The sequence below is a fragment of the Pseudophryne corroboree genome, chromosome 6 (assembly GCF_028390025.1).
Source record: "Pseudophryne corroboree isolate aPseCor3 chromosome 6, aPseCor3.hap2, whole genome shotgun sequence".
Lineage (NCBI taxonomy): Eukaryota > Metazoa > Chordata > Amphibia > Anura > Myobatrachidae > Pseudophryne > Pseudophryne corroboree.
In genome coordinates, this window is record NC_086449.1 from 805,236,302 (window position 1) to 805,256,387 (window position 20,086).

The 20,086-nt window shown below is 47.1% G+C and overlaps 1 protein-coding gene across 1 annotated transcript in view; it reads left to right on the forward strand.

Annotated features, from left to right (window-relative positions):
- The first annotated feature begins 14,830 nt into the window (after positions 1–14,830).
- The window catches only part of CREB3L2 (cAMP responsive element binding protein 3 like 2), a 115,083-nt gene continuing 109,827 nt past the window's right edge, over positions 14,831–20,086 (forward strand). The window contains exon 1 of the mRNA XM_063928981.1: positions 14,831–15,351. Within this exon, the coding sequence (XP_063785051.1) occupies positions 15,256–15,351 (96 nt within the window). The 5' untranslated portion in view covers positions 14,831–15,255. The remainder of the gene's footprint in view (positions 15,352–20,086) is intronic.

Sequence of the window (20,086 nt, forward strand, 5' to 3'; positions counted from 1 at the left end):
AAACCCTCCGGATTAATGTGGGTGTGATCTATTGAATGAGAGAGGGTTGTACTCCCATATTAGGATCCTGCATGGCAGTGTTACACCTGGAGGTTGGTCCCCTGACATCCACCCTTCACTTTACTTAATTACGCAACATGCTCACAAATAGCCGAGGGCGGTTTCTTCAATATGTATAAGTGACAGACGACCGACTTTAAAGTGTCCGGTCGCCTTCACGCAGTTGAAGCGGCCATGTTTAATATTCATGAGGATGCAGACTTATCCAATCACTAGGGGCCAACGCCTCATGAATATATAAGTCAGACCTGATGAATATTAATCAGGACAAGCTATGTCACCGATGCCTAGAAAATTGTTAGTCTGCGAGCTGGTTCCGTCCGGAGTATAGCCGCCCCCCCTAATAACTCTCACTTTTTGCCACGGGCACCTCAGCCCAGAGTTTTACATTGAGTTCTAATGGCAGGCTCCGAACATTCTGGGTTTATTTATGAGGCCGGTCTGATCTTTGTTTGGGCATTGACCGTACTAGCCGGGGTCACAGTGTACACACTCTTCTATAAGCTGGAACTGCTGACATTTTTAATCATCGAGGCCACAATTTATTTCTCTCTGACAAACACACTATACAAACATCCTCTCTCCGCACCCAGACAATTAAGTTTTATTAAACGCCCTTAATTACATTTTCGCTGAACCTCACAATGACGTTTAATACAGTGACAACAAAATACTTGGAAAGGACGTGGATGTGCACGTAGTGATGGACTGTCCCTGCCGTTAATAAACCCAGTCTGTACATACTGGTTTTAATGGGGAATCACGGAACCACCCCTTCATTATACACATGGCAGATGTGTTTATTTTGTGTTGCAGTTCCATGCAACAATAATCCCCCTGTTTAGCTGCAGCCCCCCCGCGGTCACATCTGAGGGTAGTTTGGCTGAGCAAACGAGGCTCCTTATGTCAGCAGGTATTTAATTAGCGCCACCCATTCACACAGCGCTGCACACAGAATATTTGTCTTTCACATCTGCTCCCCTCCACCCCAGTGATTGCAGTCTGAGGGGGACATTTACTAAGCAGTGATAAGAGCGGAGAAGTGAGCCAGTGGAGAAGTTGCCCCATCAACCAATCAGCAGCTCTGTATCATTTTGTAGTATGCAAATTATAGATGTTACTTCAGTGCTGATTGGTTGCCATGGGCAACTTCTCCACTGGCTCACTTCTCCACTCTTATCACTGTTTAGTAAATGTCCCCATAAATTCCCTAACACACAAGCACACACACCCACATGCAAACGACACACATATAGTTCCCCTGGTCAGGAATCCAACACGTCACTCCAGTGCTGTGAGACAGCAATGCTAACCACTGTGCCACATTTGTCCCAATGGCATGTTTTCAAAGGGACCAGCTCAGCGTGTCCCATACCAGTACATATGGTGTCGCTAGGTGGAACATAAAAAGGGACGTCAGAGTCTCTGATCATCAAGCTTGCTAGCGCGTCCCCGTTTCAGAGTTGGCGTTGCCTGCAGCGCTCACAAGGCTGCATCAGGTATGTATTCTGGCGTGTTTCCCAGGCAGTCACCTTTGTTCCTTGTCACTAATCGTACAGGAAAGTTTAAAGACTTGTGTTTGTCAAGGAAGTGTCTGCATGTTCTGTGTACGTCAAATCATAGCAAACTTTCCTGGGAGGGACAGAGTTAACATTCCGGGGAGTGTCCGTCTGTCGCACAGCGTTCTGTCAGAGTGTGCTGTGTTATGTGGGCCTCTTCCAGGTAATGTCACCATAATCCTAGATACTGCCCGCTACGTGCCCTAATTTACCGTAAATACACATCGCAATTATTACGCAATGCAGTTCTAGAAAAAATAATAAATGCGATTAGAAATGATTACAGCAGATGTTGTGCGGGGTCACTGGGCAGGTGCACTACAACTACCACAGATAAATCAACGGTGATCACTTGTGGGTCCTATATTTATTATTATTATCCTTTATATGGCGCCACAAGGGTTCCGCAGCGCCCAATTACAGAGTACATGAATAATCAAACAGGAAAACAGCAACTTACAGTTGATGACAGTATAGGACAAGTACAGGGTAAATAAACATAGCTACATCAGCAGATGACACTGGAATAAGTATCAGGTGGCAGAAGACTGCTGGATGTGGTGCAGTTGAAGATTATTAAAGTAAGAAAGGATAAGCACATGAGGGAAGAGGGCCCTGCTCGTGAGAGCTTACAATCTAAAGGGGGGGGGGGGGGGGGGGGTAGACAGACAGGGGTGACACAGATGGGGTACATAGAGAGCGTGGAACAGAGGTTTAGGATGAGATTTGGCTGTGTCTGGTGAAGAATGGGTCTTGAGAGCCCGTTTGAAGTTTTGTAGAGAGGTGGAGAGTCTGAGGGGGAGAGGTAGGGAATTCCAGAGAAGTGGTGCAGCACGTGACACACAGATGCCCCCCCCCCCCCCCCCCCCACCAGAGCCATCGCAAAGTCCTCAGCAGATGTGCAGCATTGTCGCAATAACGAGGCACACCGACTCCCCCCCACCCCACCCCCCAATGGTCATGCAGACTGGCCGTGGCGGTAGCAATGCAGGCTCCATGTTGCGTACATGATCGCAGTTGATGGCAGAAACACCCCCCTGAAAATGACCGTGACACGCCTGCGTTTTTTTGCCGCTACTCCTTGTTACCTCTTTCAAATGGTCCCTTCCTGTCAATCACTCTGCGTTTAAATTCTCACCGCCAGTGACATCACAGTGATACCTTAGTGCGTGCGCAGCACATGCACGGTCTGGGATAATCGTTCAGTTGCGTGATTATCAGCGCTGCGTACAGACATGAATTTGGCCCTCTTTGCTTACACTCTGTAACGCACGCACCGCACAAACTTTTAGGGGTTTTTGCACACGTGCAGCAGCAAACATTCACTGAACTCCGTGAACATCGAAACGCATGTGACTCGGAATCAGCGATAATATGCAAAGCCGCAACTTTATAAACATACATGTGATTTTTTTACGCGCAATAACAGCATTTAGGGTATTGGAAGCAGGTGAGCTAAGCTCGGGCTCTGAGAATGGCATTTTAGTCAGCGACCGCTGTGCTGCTTTGCAGCCCTCTAATATTGCTTTCTGACCCTCTGGCCTGTATGGTACATGCTTGCCGCATAGGAAACAATCTGATTTAAAGCTTATATTATTGTATATTGCTGAGGCCTTATCCGTGCAAAGCAGCGTCTGATTTAGGCTTCCAGGCCCTTCCAGTCCCTTACGTTTTTCTGATTATAATTTGTCCGTTCACAGACTGCAAACGCAGCGATGCCAACTTACAAAGCACAAAAAGTTATATTTAGTAAATGGTTCTTTATGACAGTGCTTCCTTGTGAGAGGGCCGTGTCACTGAACTTGCTGTATACAGGCCCCTGTGTAAGCCGGCAGACGTGTATAAATAGCACACTGTGCTGCTAAACCTTCTTACATAATTGTGAATGCATCTTTCTGCCAACGAGCTTTGTACCTGCCCACTCCTCTCTTCCTGTTAACACCCCACCTCAATACTTCTTCAGGTGGGAGAGCTCCCTGACCCTAATCCCTGTGTACACACGGCAGGAGAGCAAACTGTCTCACAAAGCTCTCCTATCCTGTTCCAGCAGGGGCGTATGAAGTCCCCAGCTGTTACAATGGCTCCTGTGTCTGCATTTTACCTGGGCCTGAAACACGGTCTCTGTGATTCTGATGCATAATTCTTCTGCTCATTTCATTTATTACTTTACGAATGATTAGATAGCGCAAGAATTCTGTTACGGTTGGCCAACGCTCCTAAATATAGGGAAGGAAATTGGGGGGTATTACCTCTAATACCCCTTAAGCCAGGATTGTGCCACGGCAAACACTGCTTGAGGAGCTAACATTCTGTCCCGTCTTGTATGAAGCTCAGTTGAAGATGATGGGACAGAAAATGAGCCTATCACTCTTAAATGAATAGCCTTCGTCATTAAATGAATAGCCGCTTCACCCTGATCCACCAACACCAGGGCTCTGTGAGGTCCTAGCAGGGTTACCCATGAATAGAACATGTTGGCTTCGGTCTCTCCTGCAATGAGGCCATGTGGGTTTGTGGGACACAAGGGACAGTCAGAATAAAAGCAGAGAACACCTTCTGTCGACAACAGTCCTGGATATACAGTAAACTTTCTTACACCCTTTTCACACAGAGATTTTGACCAGATAATTTGCAAGGCCATTCCGGGTCAACCCGTCCCATTCTCTGTGTGAAAGGGTCTACCGGGGTCAAAAATACAGGGGCTTCAAACCTGGTCGTGACAATGGTCAAGGACCAGGGACTTTTGACTCAGGTTGTCTCTTTCACACAGAGATTTTGACAAGATAATTTGCAGGGGCAGGCTGGCTCAACCCGACTCCTTTCTCTGGTTGTCCCTTTCACACAGAGAAAGGCCCAGGGTTATGCTGGCAAGCCCTGGCAAATTCTCGGGTACAAATGCTTGCCCCGGGAATTTCATCTCTTGTGTGAAAGGGGGTACTGAGTTGGGACCGGGATCCAATCCGTGTTCCAAAGGCCGGGTCAAAGCCTCGGCTGCTATGTGAAAGCGCTATTACTAATACTAACATGTATACATGAGTATGTGGCATCATAGTGCCCACCTTACCAGCAGGTACATCCATGTACCCCTTTGGTGGATGCTTGCTGTCAGACACAGTGGTTGGATTATAGTAGGTGTGGATGATGAAGACCTACAGTGTAATAAGTGGCATGGGAAAATGGGGGGTGGGGGGAATATTGCATGGTAAGGAAGTAAGGTGGCATGTTTGACAAGGGGAGAGCGGTTTGGGGCATGATGTTTAACAAGGGGAGGTGTGAGGGGTATAATGTATGACAAGTGCATCCCGGAACCTCGGAGCGTGGTAACCCACCACAATAGGCATCGACAATTATGGACCAGAAGGACAGAAGTCCTAAATATCTATAGCCAACACTCCGTCATTTTCTGTAAATATCTTAATCTTTGTCAATTTAAACATTAATTTATGTACTAACATGTATAAATAAATCACTGATATAACTACTTCCGATCACAATTGGGGTGTGGACTTGCATGTACAGGGGCGTGGTGCCGCTCAATAAGGGTGTGTTTGGGTGACCTGGGCAGAATTTGGACCGTTTAGAGGCATGGTTTGTGCAGATTGGGGGTGGCTGAGGCTTATTGCGTCTCCTTGTTGTCTTTCGGAAAGCTGAGATGTACTCTTCTGATGGGTAGCACAGTAGCAGGCAATGTATCATTATCTGTTACCATTTTATCTATCGCCTCATGATGCAAAGGGCGTTTGCAGCACTGGCCGCAGGCGACGTGACCTCTGGATGGTTCTGTCTTCACTACTCCTGATAAGGGTCCGCAATGATCCTGCTTTGCTTTCATCTACACAACAGAGCAGCTACAATACACTGCAGACTATCGCATGGAACTGTTGGTGCTGAGACCACAGGCTGATGAAAGGAACGCTGTAAAATGCAGATTTATGCAGAAGTGACTTATTACAGCACCACTTGTGAGGAGCAAACAATACTCTGAGCGACAAAAAAAACTTCAATTGCTTATACTTTATTCCCTGTGACCTGTGCATCGTAATGCAACTCCTAATAGAACGCACCAGTCCGGCTGAACCTGGGGCACCAGTCCTGCTTGCTGGATAATCCATTTCCAAGATAGTAAATTAATTCAATCACTCAACAACCTGCCTTCCCTATACCTCCAGCCCAGCTGTCTAAGCAGGCAGACAGATTAGCATAACTATAGTAGCTGTCACTCCATCTCGTATCACAATGAACAGAGTTTTGCATAATGTGTTTATGTAATTAATCATTAGCAGCACCTTTCTCCTGACTGCATTCTCCCCCTGTAACAACGCAGAGCAGCCTAGGTGAGTCACTGCACGCTGTCATAATGCTCCACTTTCCCCACTCATTCTCCAGCTGCAATATCCTCAGCTCAATGGCTGAACCGTCTCTAGCATTGAGGGTCATTCCGAGTTGATCGCTCGCTAGCAACTTTTTGCAGCGCTGCGATCAGATAGTCGCCGCCTATGGGGGAGTGTATTTTTGCTTTGCAAGAGTGCGAGCGCTTTTGCAGCCGACGGGACAAAAAAGTTTTTTGTTGTTTCTGAGTAGCTCTGGACTTACTCAGCCGCTGCGATCACTTCAGTCTTTTTGGTCCCGGAAATTGGCGTCAGACATCCGCCCTGCAAACGCCTGGACACGCCTGCGTTTTTCCAAACACTCCCAGAAAACGGTCAGTTGACACCCACAAACGCCCTCTTCCTGTCAATCTACTTGTGATCGACTGTGCAAATGGATTGTTCATTAAATCCATTGCCCAGCACCGATCCTCTTTGTACCCGTACAACACCCATGCGCAGTTTTGCCGAGATTTAACCTGATCGCAGTGCTGCAAAAAGTTGCTAGCGAGCGATCAACTCAGAATGACCCCCATAGTACATACAGGTTTTGCGAATGTCTAAATGACATTTCTTGAGGCAGACTGTAAACAATCAACTTTCCTTTCTCCCTATGGGGGGGTGTTTATCCAATTAGCCACAATAATGTGATCACAGGTAAAGTTATCGCACCGACCAGCCGAAAATCCTGCTTATCACGGATATGCGCACGCCCATTTTTTGTCCTGTCCTATTAGAAAATAGTGAAAATGGGTGATGCTTTAACTAGCAAAAAGTGCAGATAAAAATGGGGAAATCTGACTGTACCCCTATAAATGCCAAAGTGACATAGAAGTATATACAATATAGAAGTAGAGGGCATAATAAAAAGATTTTGGGAAATTAAAAGGTGTTAAATGGCTGCAATATGTATTCTTTTAAAAACAATTGAAAAATAATAAAAAATAAAGCTTTTTGTGTAAAATAAATGCTCTCATTAAATTTGGGGTACATGAAATTGTCAATTAAAGGCACTTTTAAAAACCTTGCAAAAATGACCTGGAAGCCTAAAAACACTTCTTCCACTCATAAAGCCCTCTCGTATACCTGTCCCATATCTTGTACCCCAATTTCCATCACTTTGCACTTTTTCACCTCAAAACTGACATCTTATTATTGGCTAATTAAAAATAAGAATTTACTCACCGGTAATTCTATTTCTCGTAGTCCGTAGTGGATGCTGGGTACTCCGTAAGGACCATGGGGTATAGACGGGCTCCGCAGGAGACTGGGCACTCTTAGAAGAAAGATTAGGTACTATATCTGGTGTGCACTGGCTCCTCCCTCTATGCCCCTCCTCCAGACCTCAGTTAGGGAAACTGTGCCCGGAAGAGCTGACATTACTAGGAAAGGATTTGGAATCCAGGGTAAGACTCATACCAGCCACACCAATCACACCGTACAACTCGTGATAACTATACCCAGTTAACAGTATGAACAATAACTGAGCCTCTCTCAACAGATGGCTCATACAATAACCCGTTAGTTAAGCAATAACTATATACATGTATTGCAGAGAGTCCGCACTTGGGACGGGCTCCCAGCATCCACTACGGACCACGAGAAATAGAATTACCGGTGAGTAAATTCTTATTTTCTCTGACGTCCTAGTGGATGCTGGGTACTCCGTAAGGACCATGGGGATTATACCAAAGCTCCCAAACGGGCGGGAGAGTGCGGATGACTCTGCAGCACCGAATGAGCAAACTCAAGGTCCTCCTCAGCCAGGGTATCAAACTTGTAGAATTTTGCAAAAGTGTTTGAACCCGACCAAGTAGCAGCTCGGCAAAGTTGTAAAGCCGAGACCCCTCGGGCAGCCGCCCAAGAAGAGCCCACCTTCCTCGTGGAATGGGCTTTTACTGATTTTAGGATGCGGCAGTCCAGCCACAGAATGTGCAAGCTGAATCGTGCTGCAGATCCAGCGAGCAATAGTCTGCTTTGAAGCAGGAGCACCCAGCTTGTTGGGTGCATGCGGGATAAATTGCGAGTCAGTTTTTCTGACTCTAGCCGTCCTGGAAACATAAAGTTTCAGGGCCCGGACTACGTCCAGCAACTTGGAATCCTCCAAGTCCCGAGTAGCCGCAGGCACCACAATAGGTTGGTTCAAATGAAACGATGATACCACCTTAGGGAGAAATTGGGGACGAGTCCTCCATTCTGCCCTTTCCATATGGAAGATCAGATATGGGCTTTTACATGACAAAGCCGCCAATTCTGACACACGCCTAGTCCAAGCTAAGGCCAAAAGCATGACCACTTTCCACGTGAGATATTTTAGCTCCACGGTCTTAAGTGGCTCAAACCAGTGGGATTTTAGGAATCCAACACAACGTTAAGATCCCAAGGTGCCACTGGAGGCACAAAAGGGGCTGAATATGCAGCACCCCTGTAACAACGTCCGAACTTCAGGCAGTGAAGCCAGTTCTTTTTGAGAGAAAAAGGGATAGGGCCGAAATCTTGGCCTTTATGGATCCTAATTTTAGGCCCATAGTCACTCCTGACTGTAGGAAGTGCAGGAATCGACCCCGCTGGAATTCCTCTGTAGGGCCTTCCCGGCCACACACCAAGCAACCTATTTTCACCATATACAGTGAAAAAGTCTTGCTGTCATGTCTTTCCTAGCCTTTATCAGCGTAGGAATAACTGCATCCGGAATGCCCTTTTCCGCTAGGATCCGGCGTTCAACCGCCATGCCGTCCAACGCAGCCGCGGTAAGTCTTGGAACAGACAGGGTCCCTGTTGCAACAAGTCCTGACTGAGAGGCAGAGGCCATGGGTCCTCTGAGAGCATTTCTTGCAGTTCCGGGTACCGAGTCCTTCTTGGCCAATCCGGAGCAAAGAATATTGTTCACACTCCTCCGTTTATTACAATTCTCAGCCCTTGGGTCTGAGAGGAAGAGGAGGGAATATATAGACCGACTGGAACACCCACGGTGTTACTAGTGCGACCACAGCTATCGCCTGAGAGTCCCTTGACCCAGCGTAAAACCTTTTTTATCTTTTTATTGAGGTGGGACGCCATGTAGTCCACCTGAGGCAGTTCCCATCAATTTGCAAAACTGCGTGAAGACTTCCTGATGAAGTCACCACTTTCCCGGGTGGAGGTCGTGTCCACTCCCGGAATGAACACTGCTGACAGTGCGCTTACTTGATTCCCGCCCGTAGAAGAATTCTGGTGGCTTCTACCCTCGCCACCCTGCTCCTTGTACCACCCTGGCGGTTTACATGAGCCCCTGCAGTCTGACTGGATCAGAACCGGTTGGTCGCGAAGCAGGAACTCCGCTTGACTTAGGGCGTTGTATATGGCCCTTAGTTCCAGGATATTGATGTGAAGGCAAGTCTGTTGGCTTGACCACAAACCTTGGAATTTTCTTCCCTGTGTAACTGCCCCCCACCCTCGGAGGCTTGCATCCGTGGTCACCAGGACCCAGTCCTGAATGCCGAATCTGCGGCCCTCGAGAAGGTGAGCACTCCGCAGCCACCACAGGAGAGACACCCTGGCCCTGGGGGATAGGGTGATTAACCGATGCATCTGAAGATGTGATCCGGACCACTTGTCCAGTAAGTTCCATTGTCCTTGCATGGAACCAGCCGAAGGGGATGGCCTCGTATGATGCCATCATCCTTCCCAGGACTCGAGTGCAGTGATGCACTGACACCTGTTTTGGTTTTCAATAGATTCCTGACCAGTGTCATGAGCTCCTGAGCTCTCTCTATCGGGAGATAAACCCTCTTCTGGTCTGTGTCTAGGATCATGCCTAGGCGAGGCAGATGAGCTGTAGGAACCAACTGCGACTTCGGAATATATAGAATCCAGTCGTGTTGCCGTTTCACTTCCAGAGAAGGTGATACGCTGTCCAGCAACTGCTCTCTTGATCTCGCTTTTATGAGGAGATCATCCAAGTATGTGATAATAGTGACACCTTGCTTCCGCAGGAGCACCATCATATCCGCCATTACCTTGGTGAACTTGGTAATGACAATCTCGTACCGCAATTCTGAGGTACGCCTGATGAGGTGGATAAATGGGGACATGAAGGTATGCATCCCTTATGTCCCGATTCATTTCAGGCTTGCAATGACCGCTCTTAGCGTTTCCATCTTGAACCTGAACCTTTTCAGGTATATGTTCAGGGATTTTAATTCAATATGGGTCTAACCGAACCGTCTGGTTTCGGGATTATAACATGGTCGAATAATAACACCCTCTTGTTGAAGGAGGGGACCCTTGACCACCACCTGTTGAAGATACAATTTACAAATTGCAGTTAACACTGGCTCCCTCTCTTGGGGGGAAGCCCGCCGGGTCCTCGGTGAGGGGGCATCTTCTCACAGTCCAGCCTGTATCCCTGCGATACAATTTCTATTGCCCAGGGATCTAACAGGGAGTGAACCCACTTGTGGCTAAACTTACGAAGGCGTGTTCCCACCGGGCCTAGCTCCGCCTGTGGAGCCCCAGCGACATGCGGTGGATTTTTGTAGAGGCCGGGGAGGACTTCTGTTCCTGGGGACTAGCTGTGTTGTACAGCTTCTTGTTTCTTTATTCGAAAAGCTGCATTTAATAATGTCGTGCTTTCCTAGGCTGTGCAGGAATATAAGGCAAAATATCAGAATTACCAGCTATAGCTGTGGAGACCAGGCCCGAGAACCTTTCTCCACACAATCCTCAGCCTTCCATATGCCTCTTAAGTCGGCATCATCTGTCCAATGTATATTCTACAGGACACGTCAAGCAGAAATCTACATAGCTTTTGTCTCTAGGACCCAGTATACTGATGTCCCTTTGGGCATGCATTATAATTATATATCTATCACTTAAGACAGCATCTTAAAATATTTATATGCATACTAGGGTCTCAATCTCTGCTGATAAGGTACCTGTCCACGCTGCCACAGCGCTATAAACCCATGCCGACACAATCGCCGGTCTGGGTAGTATACTAGAATGTGCACACTATCTGCAGGATCCCTGAGAATAGCTAGTGCAAACAGGACACCCAAGGGGAAGATTCTCAACACATCCTGGCCCTAGTGGGGAAAGGATACAGCCTGAGAATTCTCTTGTGGGAAGCTGCCGTCTCTTGTCTGGAGATTCCCGCTCTTTTTCCTCATGAGAGGAGGGAAATTTACCTCAGCATTCTTCCCCTTAACATGTGTACTCTCGTGTCAGGGACAGATGAGTCATCAGTGATATGCAAATCATCTTTTATTCCAATAATCATATATTGAATATCTTTTAGCCCTCTTGGCTGTAACTTTGCATTATCGTAGTCGACAGTGGAGTTAAACTCCGTGTCGATACCAGTGTTTGTTATTTTGGATAGTGAGCATAGAGAGACTCTGAAGGACTCTGTGACATAGGGACAGACCAGGGTAGATTTCCTTTCTGTTCCCTAACCTTTTGTGCAATAATTTTACCTCAGCACTTACACATATCCAAACAGGTGTCGGCGTTGTTGACGGAGACACCCTCCCACACACTTATCCGCTCTATCACCTCCTTAGAGGAGCCTTTTACCTCAGACATGTCGACACACGCGTACCGACACACCACACACACAGGGGATGCTCTATTTGAAGACAGTTCCCCCACCAGGCCCTTTGGAGAGACAGAGAGAGAGTATGCCAGCACACACCACAGCGCTATATAATACAGGGATGTACACTATACTGAGTGATTTTTCCCCTATAGCAGCTTATATACACAGTTTTTCGCCTAAATTTATGTGCCCCCCCTCTCTTTTTTACCCTTTGTGTACCAGGATACTGCAGGGGAGAGCCTGGGGAGCTTCCTTCCAGCTGAGCTGTGAAGAGAAAATGGCGCCGGTGTGCTGAGGAAGAAGGCCCGGCCCCCTCAGCGGCGGGCTTCTGTCCTTTTATGTACTTTAATGGGGTGGTTAATGCACATATACAGTTTATCAGACTGTATTATGTGCTTTTCGCCAAGTAAGGTAATCTAATTGCTGCCCAGGGCGCCCCCCCCCCAGCGCCCTGCACCCATCAGTGACCGGAGTGTGTGGTGTGCTGTGGGAGCAATGGCGCACAGCTGCAGTGCTGTGCGCTACCTTAATGGAGACCGGAGTCTTCAGCTGCCGATTTTCAACTTCTCTTCGGTTCTTCTGGCTCTGCAAGGGGGACGGCGGCGCGGCTCCGGGACCGGACGACCGAGGACTGGGCCTGTGTTCGATCCCTCTGGAGCTAATGGTGTTCAGTAGCCTTAGAAGCCCAAGCTAGCTGCAAGCAGGTAGGTTCGCTTCTCTCCCCTCAGTCCCACGTAGCAGTGAGTCTGTTGCCAGCAGATCTCACTGAAAATAAAAAACCTAACAAATACTTTCTTTTCTAGGAAGCTCAGGAGAGCCCCTAGGGTGCATCCAGCTCTGGCCGGGCACAGATACTAACTGAGGTCTGGAGGAGGGGCATAGAGGGAGGAGCCAGTACACACCAGATATAGTACCTAATCTTTCTTTTAAGAGTGCCCAGTCTCCTGTGGAGCCCGTCTATACCCCATGGTCCTTACGGAGTACCCATCATCCACTAGGACGTCAGAGAAAATTATTGAAAAATTCAAAGTGACCAATTCACCATTAAGGGGGTTGTCCAATGGACTCTGACCCAAGACCTGACATTTTTACGCAAAAATAGGGATATTCCCCAACTTTTCACCTGCTCAGAGTAAGTGAAGAGATATTTGTGATAAACCCTATGGAGAATTATTGCATGCGAGTAATTGGATATCTGCGATATTGTGCGTCATGAAAAAAGCTGTGATTTCGCATTTTTTTGCAGAGAAAAATGGTTATCGTGGCTAATTGGATACCTGCCTAGTAGGCCCTACACACTGGGCGATTTGACTGCAGGATATGAACAATCTCGTTCATTAATGAACGAGATAACATTCATATCGTGCAGTGTGGAGGCACCAGCGATGAACGATGCGCGGCCTCGCGCTCGTTCATCGCTGGTGCCCCGTCGGCTGTGCATGCAGGCCAATATGGACGATCTCGTCCATATTTGCCTGCAGTTCTAGGGAGCCGTGTGACGGGGGGAGTGAAGTAACTTTACTCCCCCCGTCACTGCCCCCCCCCGCCGACGGGTCGCCCGTCGGCCATATCCGCCGTCGGGCAGCTCTGTGGCGGATCTTTAAATGTGTAGGGCCCTTAAGTTGCAGAACTGTGAGGTCCAATAATGGGGATCAATTAACCCTGTGACTGATGTTGTTTAGTCTGCTGTACGTGTATTCTACCAACACAGAACACGCCTCAGGCGAACATACGTGTTTAAATATTATTTATCTCAGGCCAGGCCAGTGGAATTAGAAAATAAGTGGGAAAGGCAGGAGGCCAGGGTGGCAGTTATTCAACTACAGTCTTCATATTATATTAATATTAACGTATACACCTGCAGTATGGTCATTTACTGATATGTAATAATTATAACACCTATCTCATATTGGGGGATGTACTAAGCCTTGGAGAGATATAAAGTGGACAGAGATAAAGTACCAGCCAATCAGCTCCCAATTGTCATGTTACAGGCTGTGCTTGCAAAATGTCAGGAGCTGATTGGCTGGTACTTAACTCTCTCCACTTTATATCTCTCCAAGGCTTAGTACATCTGCCCCAATGAGTGAAATAGTTTACATAGTAGCAGCAAAATATGTTTATTATATACGCAACATTGGTAGAGTTGGAATCAGAACTTTGGGCACGATTGCAAATCGCTGGGGGCGTGGCCGAAAAAAAGCATCATTTTATTACCACTCTCAACCTTGCACAATTCAGCCTGAATGTGACATTTGACGGACAGCAGGATCGTCCCCACAAATCGGAACTGCCCCGCCAAAGTCAATACTACTGGGAGATATGGATACGCTATAAATAGTATAATACACAGGTGATGTAAATATATGTGTAAACGTCTGTAAATAATATCACCGGGTTGGTTTTGTTATAATCGGTGAGTTCATTGCCTCATTGTGCACTAGGAAAGCTGGTGTATTAGTTATAACGCTCATCACTCATGGGTCTTAGAGGTCCTCAGTGACTTCTAATATCCTTATAATTTACAGTAGGAAGTGCATTATCCCATGTATTGTTCTAGTTTATCATTATTATAGTTACAGGTTCTGTAATAATAGAATATACTCGCAGAACAGCCCTCTAATAAACATAAAATAATAAATATTAAATAATATCAACAATAAAAATATAACATAATAATAATAATAATAATTCAATAACTTCAAGGTACCATATAATAATGTACAGTGATATAGAATTATCCCTATTCAAGAACATAACAGTTATATAGAATGGGAGTTTAAAATATAATAACACTTTAAAACTATATTCATATAATAATCACTATAAAATATTAACTTAACAAAAGCAATGACTGATGATGATGATGATGATAATAATAATAATAATAATAATAATAATAATAATAATAATATAATAAACAACATCATAAAATAAAAATACTAATAACCAGCCTAATACTTCCAGGTACACATAGGGGCGGTGCCTGCTCTGTGTTGGATGCTCAGATATTCTTGTCCTTAGCCTATTGGACGCGCCATCTTACACTTCACTTCCATTGGTCTGTTCCAATGTCAGTCATGTCAGCACTTCGCTACACCCGCGTCACTTGATTGGTCAAGGTGGATATCAAACAAACTAGGCTCCGCCCACATTCCTGTGGACTCCAGCTGCGCTTTCCCCCGGGGTAGAGGAAAGTGCATGATTGGCTGAGAGCGATGACGCAGGGGAGATCACCGGAGGTGATTGGCCGGCGCTCAGTTAGGGCGTGTCTGGAAGGCAGGAGGGGGACTTGGGCTGCTCTCTGGCTGTCAGTCTGATCTTGGACGCTGGGAAGGGGGATCTGTGACTGTTGCTCCCTGTGTTATTACCCTGACCTCCCACAGGACCCCACAGGCATCTGCCCCCGGCTGGGACCCACCTTATCACAGCAGCCTGCCTCACTTCTGCCCCCCAGTGCCCCTGCCAGCTGTACTGAGGGCTGGCTCCTTACACACTGCTCAGTGCAGGCACAGAGAGGACCTTTAAATCCCACAGACCAGCTGATCTGTCCCCCCCATCACTGCTGGGGACCCACATTGCACACTGCAGGAGTTGGATGCTCCTTTTAATTAGAATTAATTCAAAATAATTGAATTATCTCTTAATAATTTCCCATTTATTGCCTGTGTGGGCTAACTGCTGGCAGAGCATGGAGATTCTGGAGAGTGGAGAGTCTGTCATGCACTGGGACCGTAAGCTGAGTGAGCTCTCGGAGGTGGCGGAGAGCGACTCGCTGTATAATACGGTGAGAAACCTATAATTATTATTATTATTATTATTATGACTCTTTTACGCTTATTGACGTTTGCATCTGGTGCAATACTGGACCTCACCAAAAGTTGTGTTGTGGTTGGATTGTCCCCCTCCCCCTTTCCATGTCCCCCCCCCCCCCCCCTCTGCTCCCCATGTCATTTTATTGTACTTGCCACCAGTCTGACACCAGTGTTGGTATTGCCTTTGCTTCCATGATGTTCTGCAAATGTCACCCTGCAATATTCTTATTTTCTGCAATTAAAGTTTTCTTTCCAGGTCACTGGGAGTAGCATAACCCTGTAAGAGCACACATACTGTATCCTCTGTCCCCCTCCCCATCACATACATTGCCCCAGTCCATCCGCAGACAGATGTTATGTCTCCCCGCACCTGGATGGGGGCCAGCATTCTTTGCACAGCTGTGTACAGTGAAGTATGGGGGGGTGGGGGTGGAGGGGGGGTTAGGGTACTTAGTTACATGAAACATCTGTAAACCTAGGACTCCTCAGTGTGCCGGATTGTTATCCCCCCAGGAAATGTTACACTTTTTTATTTTACTTTTATAGTTACCAAAAAAGTTTCTTGCAAGTTTGACAGTTTTTGTGTCCTCTTTGTTATATAGGGACAGACGCAGATAATGAGCAAGGCTTGGGGGGGGGGCTTTGTTTACCTTGTCTTGTTACTTTGTCTCTGATCCGTCTTATCAGGTGTACAAGACATTGTGTAGGTGTTTCCATACCCACCCATTGTTGTATTGTGGTGGGGAGGCACCAGGCACTAGATTGGAGAGATGGTACGGGATTTGGGAATGTGATTGGTCCCCGGTCGTCGGTTTTCCCTAGAATGTATTTCTGCATTTGGCATCAGAGGAGGGGTGCGGAGGAAGGTGGGGGGCATTGGGGCGGCTCGTGTCCTATGGAGTAATAGTATACATGCATGAAACAGATGTGCAAACACAGGACTGTTTGCTAAACAGGATTTACCTAAAAGGTCAATTTATCTCCTGTGATAGGAAACGTTGACCTTTCCACTGATTCCCTGATGTTTAAATATCGGTGGTGCTCTGTCTTTTGTCATGTATATGTGATTTACATATTCTACTTATATACCCCTGCCCGTGCCCCCCATGGCATGCCAGTGCTAGTGATAGCCTGTCCCCCTGTATAGCCACCATACTGCCCGTGTATTTATATTTTATCTTTGGTCGTTTGTCTGATGTTCCTCTATTACAGTCCTGTATGAGGATGAGCTGTCATTGATATTAAATGTAGGCATCGTTCTGTAGCGCTGGGCGGCTGCAGCGTTTTGCGTGCTTAATTTCTGAACTTGTCCAGGTGCTATGCACTGTTACTCGCCTTTTGTGGCCCGTTGCCAAACAGCGTCCGCCTGGTCCACTTTTTAGGTGTTTGAGTTTAGTCGCAAGAGGTACCCACATCGCTGGGGTGCAGTGGCTGCCATAAACCATACTCTGTTTCTGCTTTTCCCACTTATTTTCCAACAGCAGTAGCAGGATCCGAGTTACCTGCACCCTCCCACCTGCGCAGTCTGCATCTTCTGCTGATGTGGTGTTTGAGAAGGAATCTGGATGATGCTGTAGCCATATACAGTATTATGACACTTCATGGGGTCAATTCAATTCACTGACAGTTGAATAGCGCCGGGAGTTAGCTCTTGTCGCTATTCATTTCAGCTCAAGTTAAGTCGGCGAAGGCCCGTTCTCGCGGACTTAACAGGTTGTTTTGTCGGGAGAACGGGCATTCTCCGACTTAACTCTCCGGCGCGATGCTGATTCCCGACAGAATCAGCCTCGCGGTAGCACTTTTGTTGGGTTTCTTCTCTCATCCCCCGGGGGTGAGAGCGACAATTGAGGATCACTTGTCGCTGTACTGAATAGCGCCGGGAGATAATTCCCGGCGCTATTCAACTGTCGGTGAATTGAATCGACCCCCATGTTACACTTTCATTGCCTGTGTATCCCAAAGACTGCGATTTGGGTGTCGGATTAATTCTGCGCCCTGATCCTGTCTGACTTAATTTGTTTTATCCTTTGTTTTTCCCAATATACAAAACTTTGCACGTTCTGTGATATTCTGGACTAAGGTTCCCTATTTTGATAATGGAGGATATTTATAAAAACTGGTGTACCGGTGACTGCTTAAAATGCCATACACTGTAGTAGGATGGCAGAATCTGGTTGCCGTGGGTTACAGCATAGTTAGAGGTGTACCAGTTGTGCTCTCTGCATGTGCAGTGTAATTTTGCATGCACACACATGACTTGCTGTCCGTGTCACTTGTATGTGCCTGTGTCGGCGTGTGCCGATCTGCGGGTGTTTGGCCGTGCACCTCACAGTCGTAGACTAGTCACCGGTGAGGAATTCCTGGCCCAGGTAGAGGACGTCTGGGATAGAGCAGGCTTGTACCAGTGCCCCCTGGACCTTTACTGAGGTATTAGGGAGGAAAAAACACCTTATCACATGTTCTTCTGGAAAACCGCTTTCATTATTTTTTATTTAAACACTGTGTTTATGCCTGCGCTGTGCTGTAATAAGATCTTAAGACGTAGGTTAATCATGTATCCTACATGTGTAATACAATATTGTGATTATTATTTTACAGTATTTGCATGCTGTAAGAGTGTATGCTTGTTTATCCATCACTGCTGGCGGCCGCAGAGCGTCTCGTAGTAAGTGAGGATTGTACAGGATCTCGTCTGATATTTATTACCTATTATTTTTGTCCATCCTATACCTTTTTTTATTTTTTATGGCCGTGTAAGTGATGGCAGGCTTACTGATTGTAGACCCCAGTATACACAAGAATGTCATTTAGTCTTTTGTAAAATATGATTAATGGACCTGTTGGTTTACATGTATGTACTACATGGTCAAAGTATGTGGACGCCCCTTCCAGTTATTGAGCTTGGCCATTTCAGCCACACCCATTGCTAATAACCGCTTACACTCAAGCCTACAGCCATGCAGTATCCGTTCCTTACGTCGACCACTATAGGTCGACGTGGAAAAAGATCGACATGAGTTTTTCACCTCCCCCCCCCCCCCCCCCCCCCATTTTTAGAACTTTTTCATACTTGACGATCCACGTGGACTACAATTGGCAGGCGCAGCGGAGCGAGGCACCTTGCCCGAAGTTCGCTCGCTATGCAAGGGGACACGGTGCGCTAATTGGGGTTCCCGGTCACTTTACGAAGAAAACAACACCAAAAAAAACATAAAAATCCATGTAGACCTATTTCAGGTGTCGACCTAGTCACTGTCGACTCTATGATCCACACCCGCAGTATCCATATCCTCCCCTGGCTTACCTATCCTGAGTGGTGGTAGGTCGTCGTTCGGGATCTCGGCCTTTGGGATACTGGCGCTGGCATTGTAATCCTTATCTAATCCTGACCGCAACCCGTAGAATGGGTCAAACTCTAAGGGGCCCTACACACTAGCCGATCCGCCGCCGAGCTGCCAGACGGCGGATACGGGCGACCCAGCGGCAGGGGGGGGGGGGCAGTGACGGGGGGAGTGAAGTTTCTTCACTCCCCCTGTCACGCGGCTCCATTGAAGTGCAGGCAAATATGGACGATCGTCCATATTGGCCTGCATGTACAGCCGACGGGGCACCAGCGATGAACGAGCGCGGGGCCACGCATCGTTCATCGCTGGAGCCTCCACACTGAAAGATATGAACGAGTTCTCGTTCATTTATGAACGAGATCGTTCATATCTTTCAACAAAATCGGCATGTGTGTAGGGCCTATAAATGGTGTGATTGAAAAGTGGGAACATAAAGGAGCAACAGCAGCTCAGCCATCAATCTGTCCGCCACACCAGCTCGCAGAACCGGACCGCTAAGCGCTGATGGGCTTAGTGCATAATAAAACCCGCCTGCCTATGGCTGCAACACTACGGAGTTCCAAACTGCCTCTGGGAGTAACATCCGCACAAGAACTGCTCATTGGGAGCTTCACAGATTGAGTTTCCATGGCCAAGCAGCCGCATAAAAGCCTCGGACCACCAGGCCGGAGTGGTGTAAATCACACCGCCATTGGACTCTGGAGCAATGGAGACTCGCTATGTGGAGTGACAAGTCACACTTCACCATCCAGCAGTCTGTTGGGTGAATCGGACAGTACGGATGGTGTAATGGTTAGCATTACTGCCTCACAGCACTGAGGTCATGGGTTCAATTCCCACCATGGCTCGAACTGTGTGGAGTTTGTATAGTCTCCCCGTACTTGCGTGGGTTTCCTCCAGGTACTCTGGTTTCCTCCCACAATCCAAAAATATACTGGTAGGTTAATTGGATCTCAGCAAAATTCTGTGTATACATGTGATAGGGAATATAGAGTGTAAGCTCCACTGGGGCAGGGACTGATGTGAATGGCCAAATATTCTCTGTAAAGCGATGCGGTATATGTGTGCGCTATATAAATAACTGGTAATAGATAATAATAATAAATCTGTGTTTGGCGCATGCCAGGAGAACGCTTCCTGACTGCTTGCTGCCAGCTGGAAACTGGTGGAGGAGGAATAATGGTCTGAGGTGTTTTTCATGGTCGGGCCTGGGCTCTTTAGTTCGAGTAAAGGGAAATCTTACCGTTACAGCATACAGTGACATTTTAGAGAATGGTGTGGTTCCAGCTTTACGGTAACAGTTCCTTTCCTGTGTCAGCATGACCATTACTCTGTGCACCGAGCATGGGCCATCAAAAACACT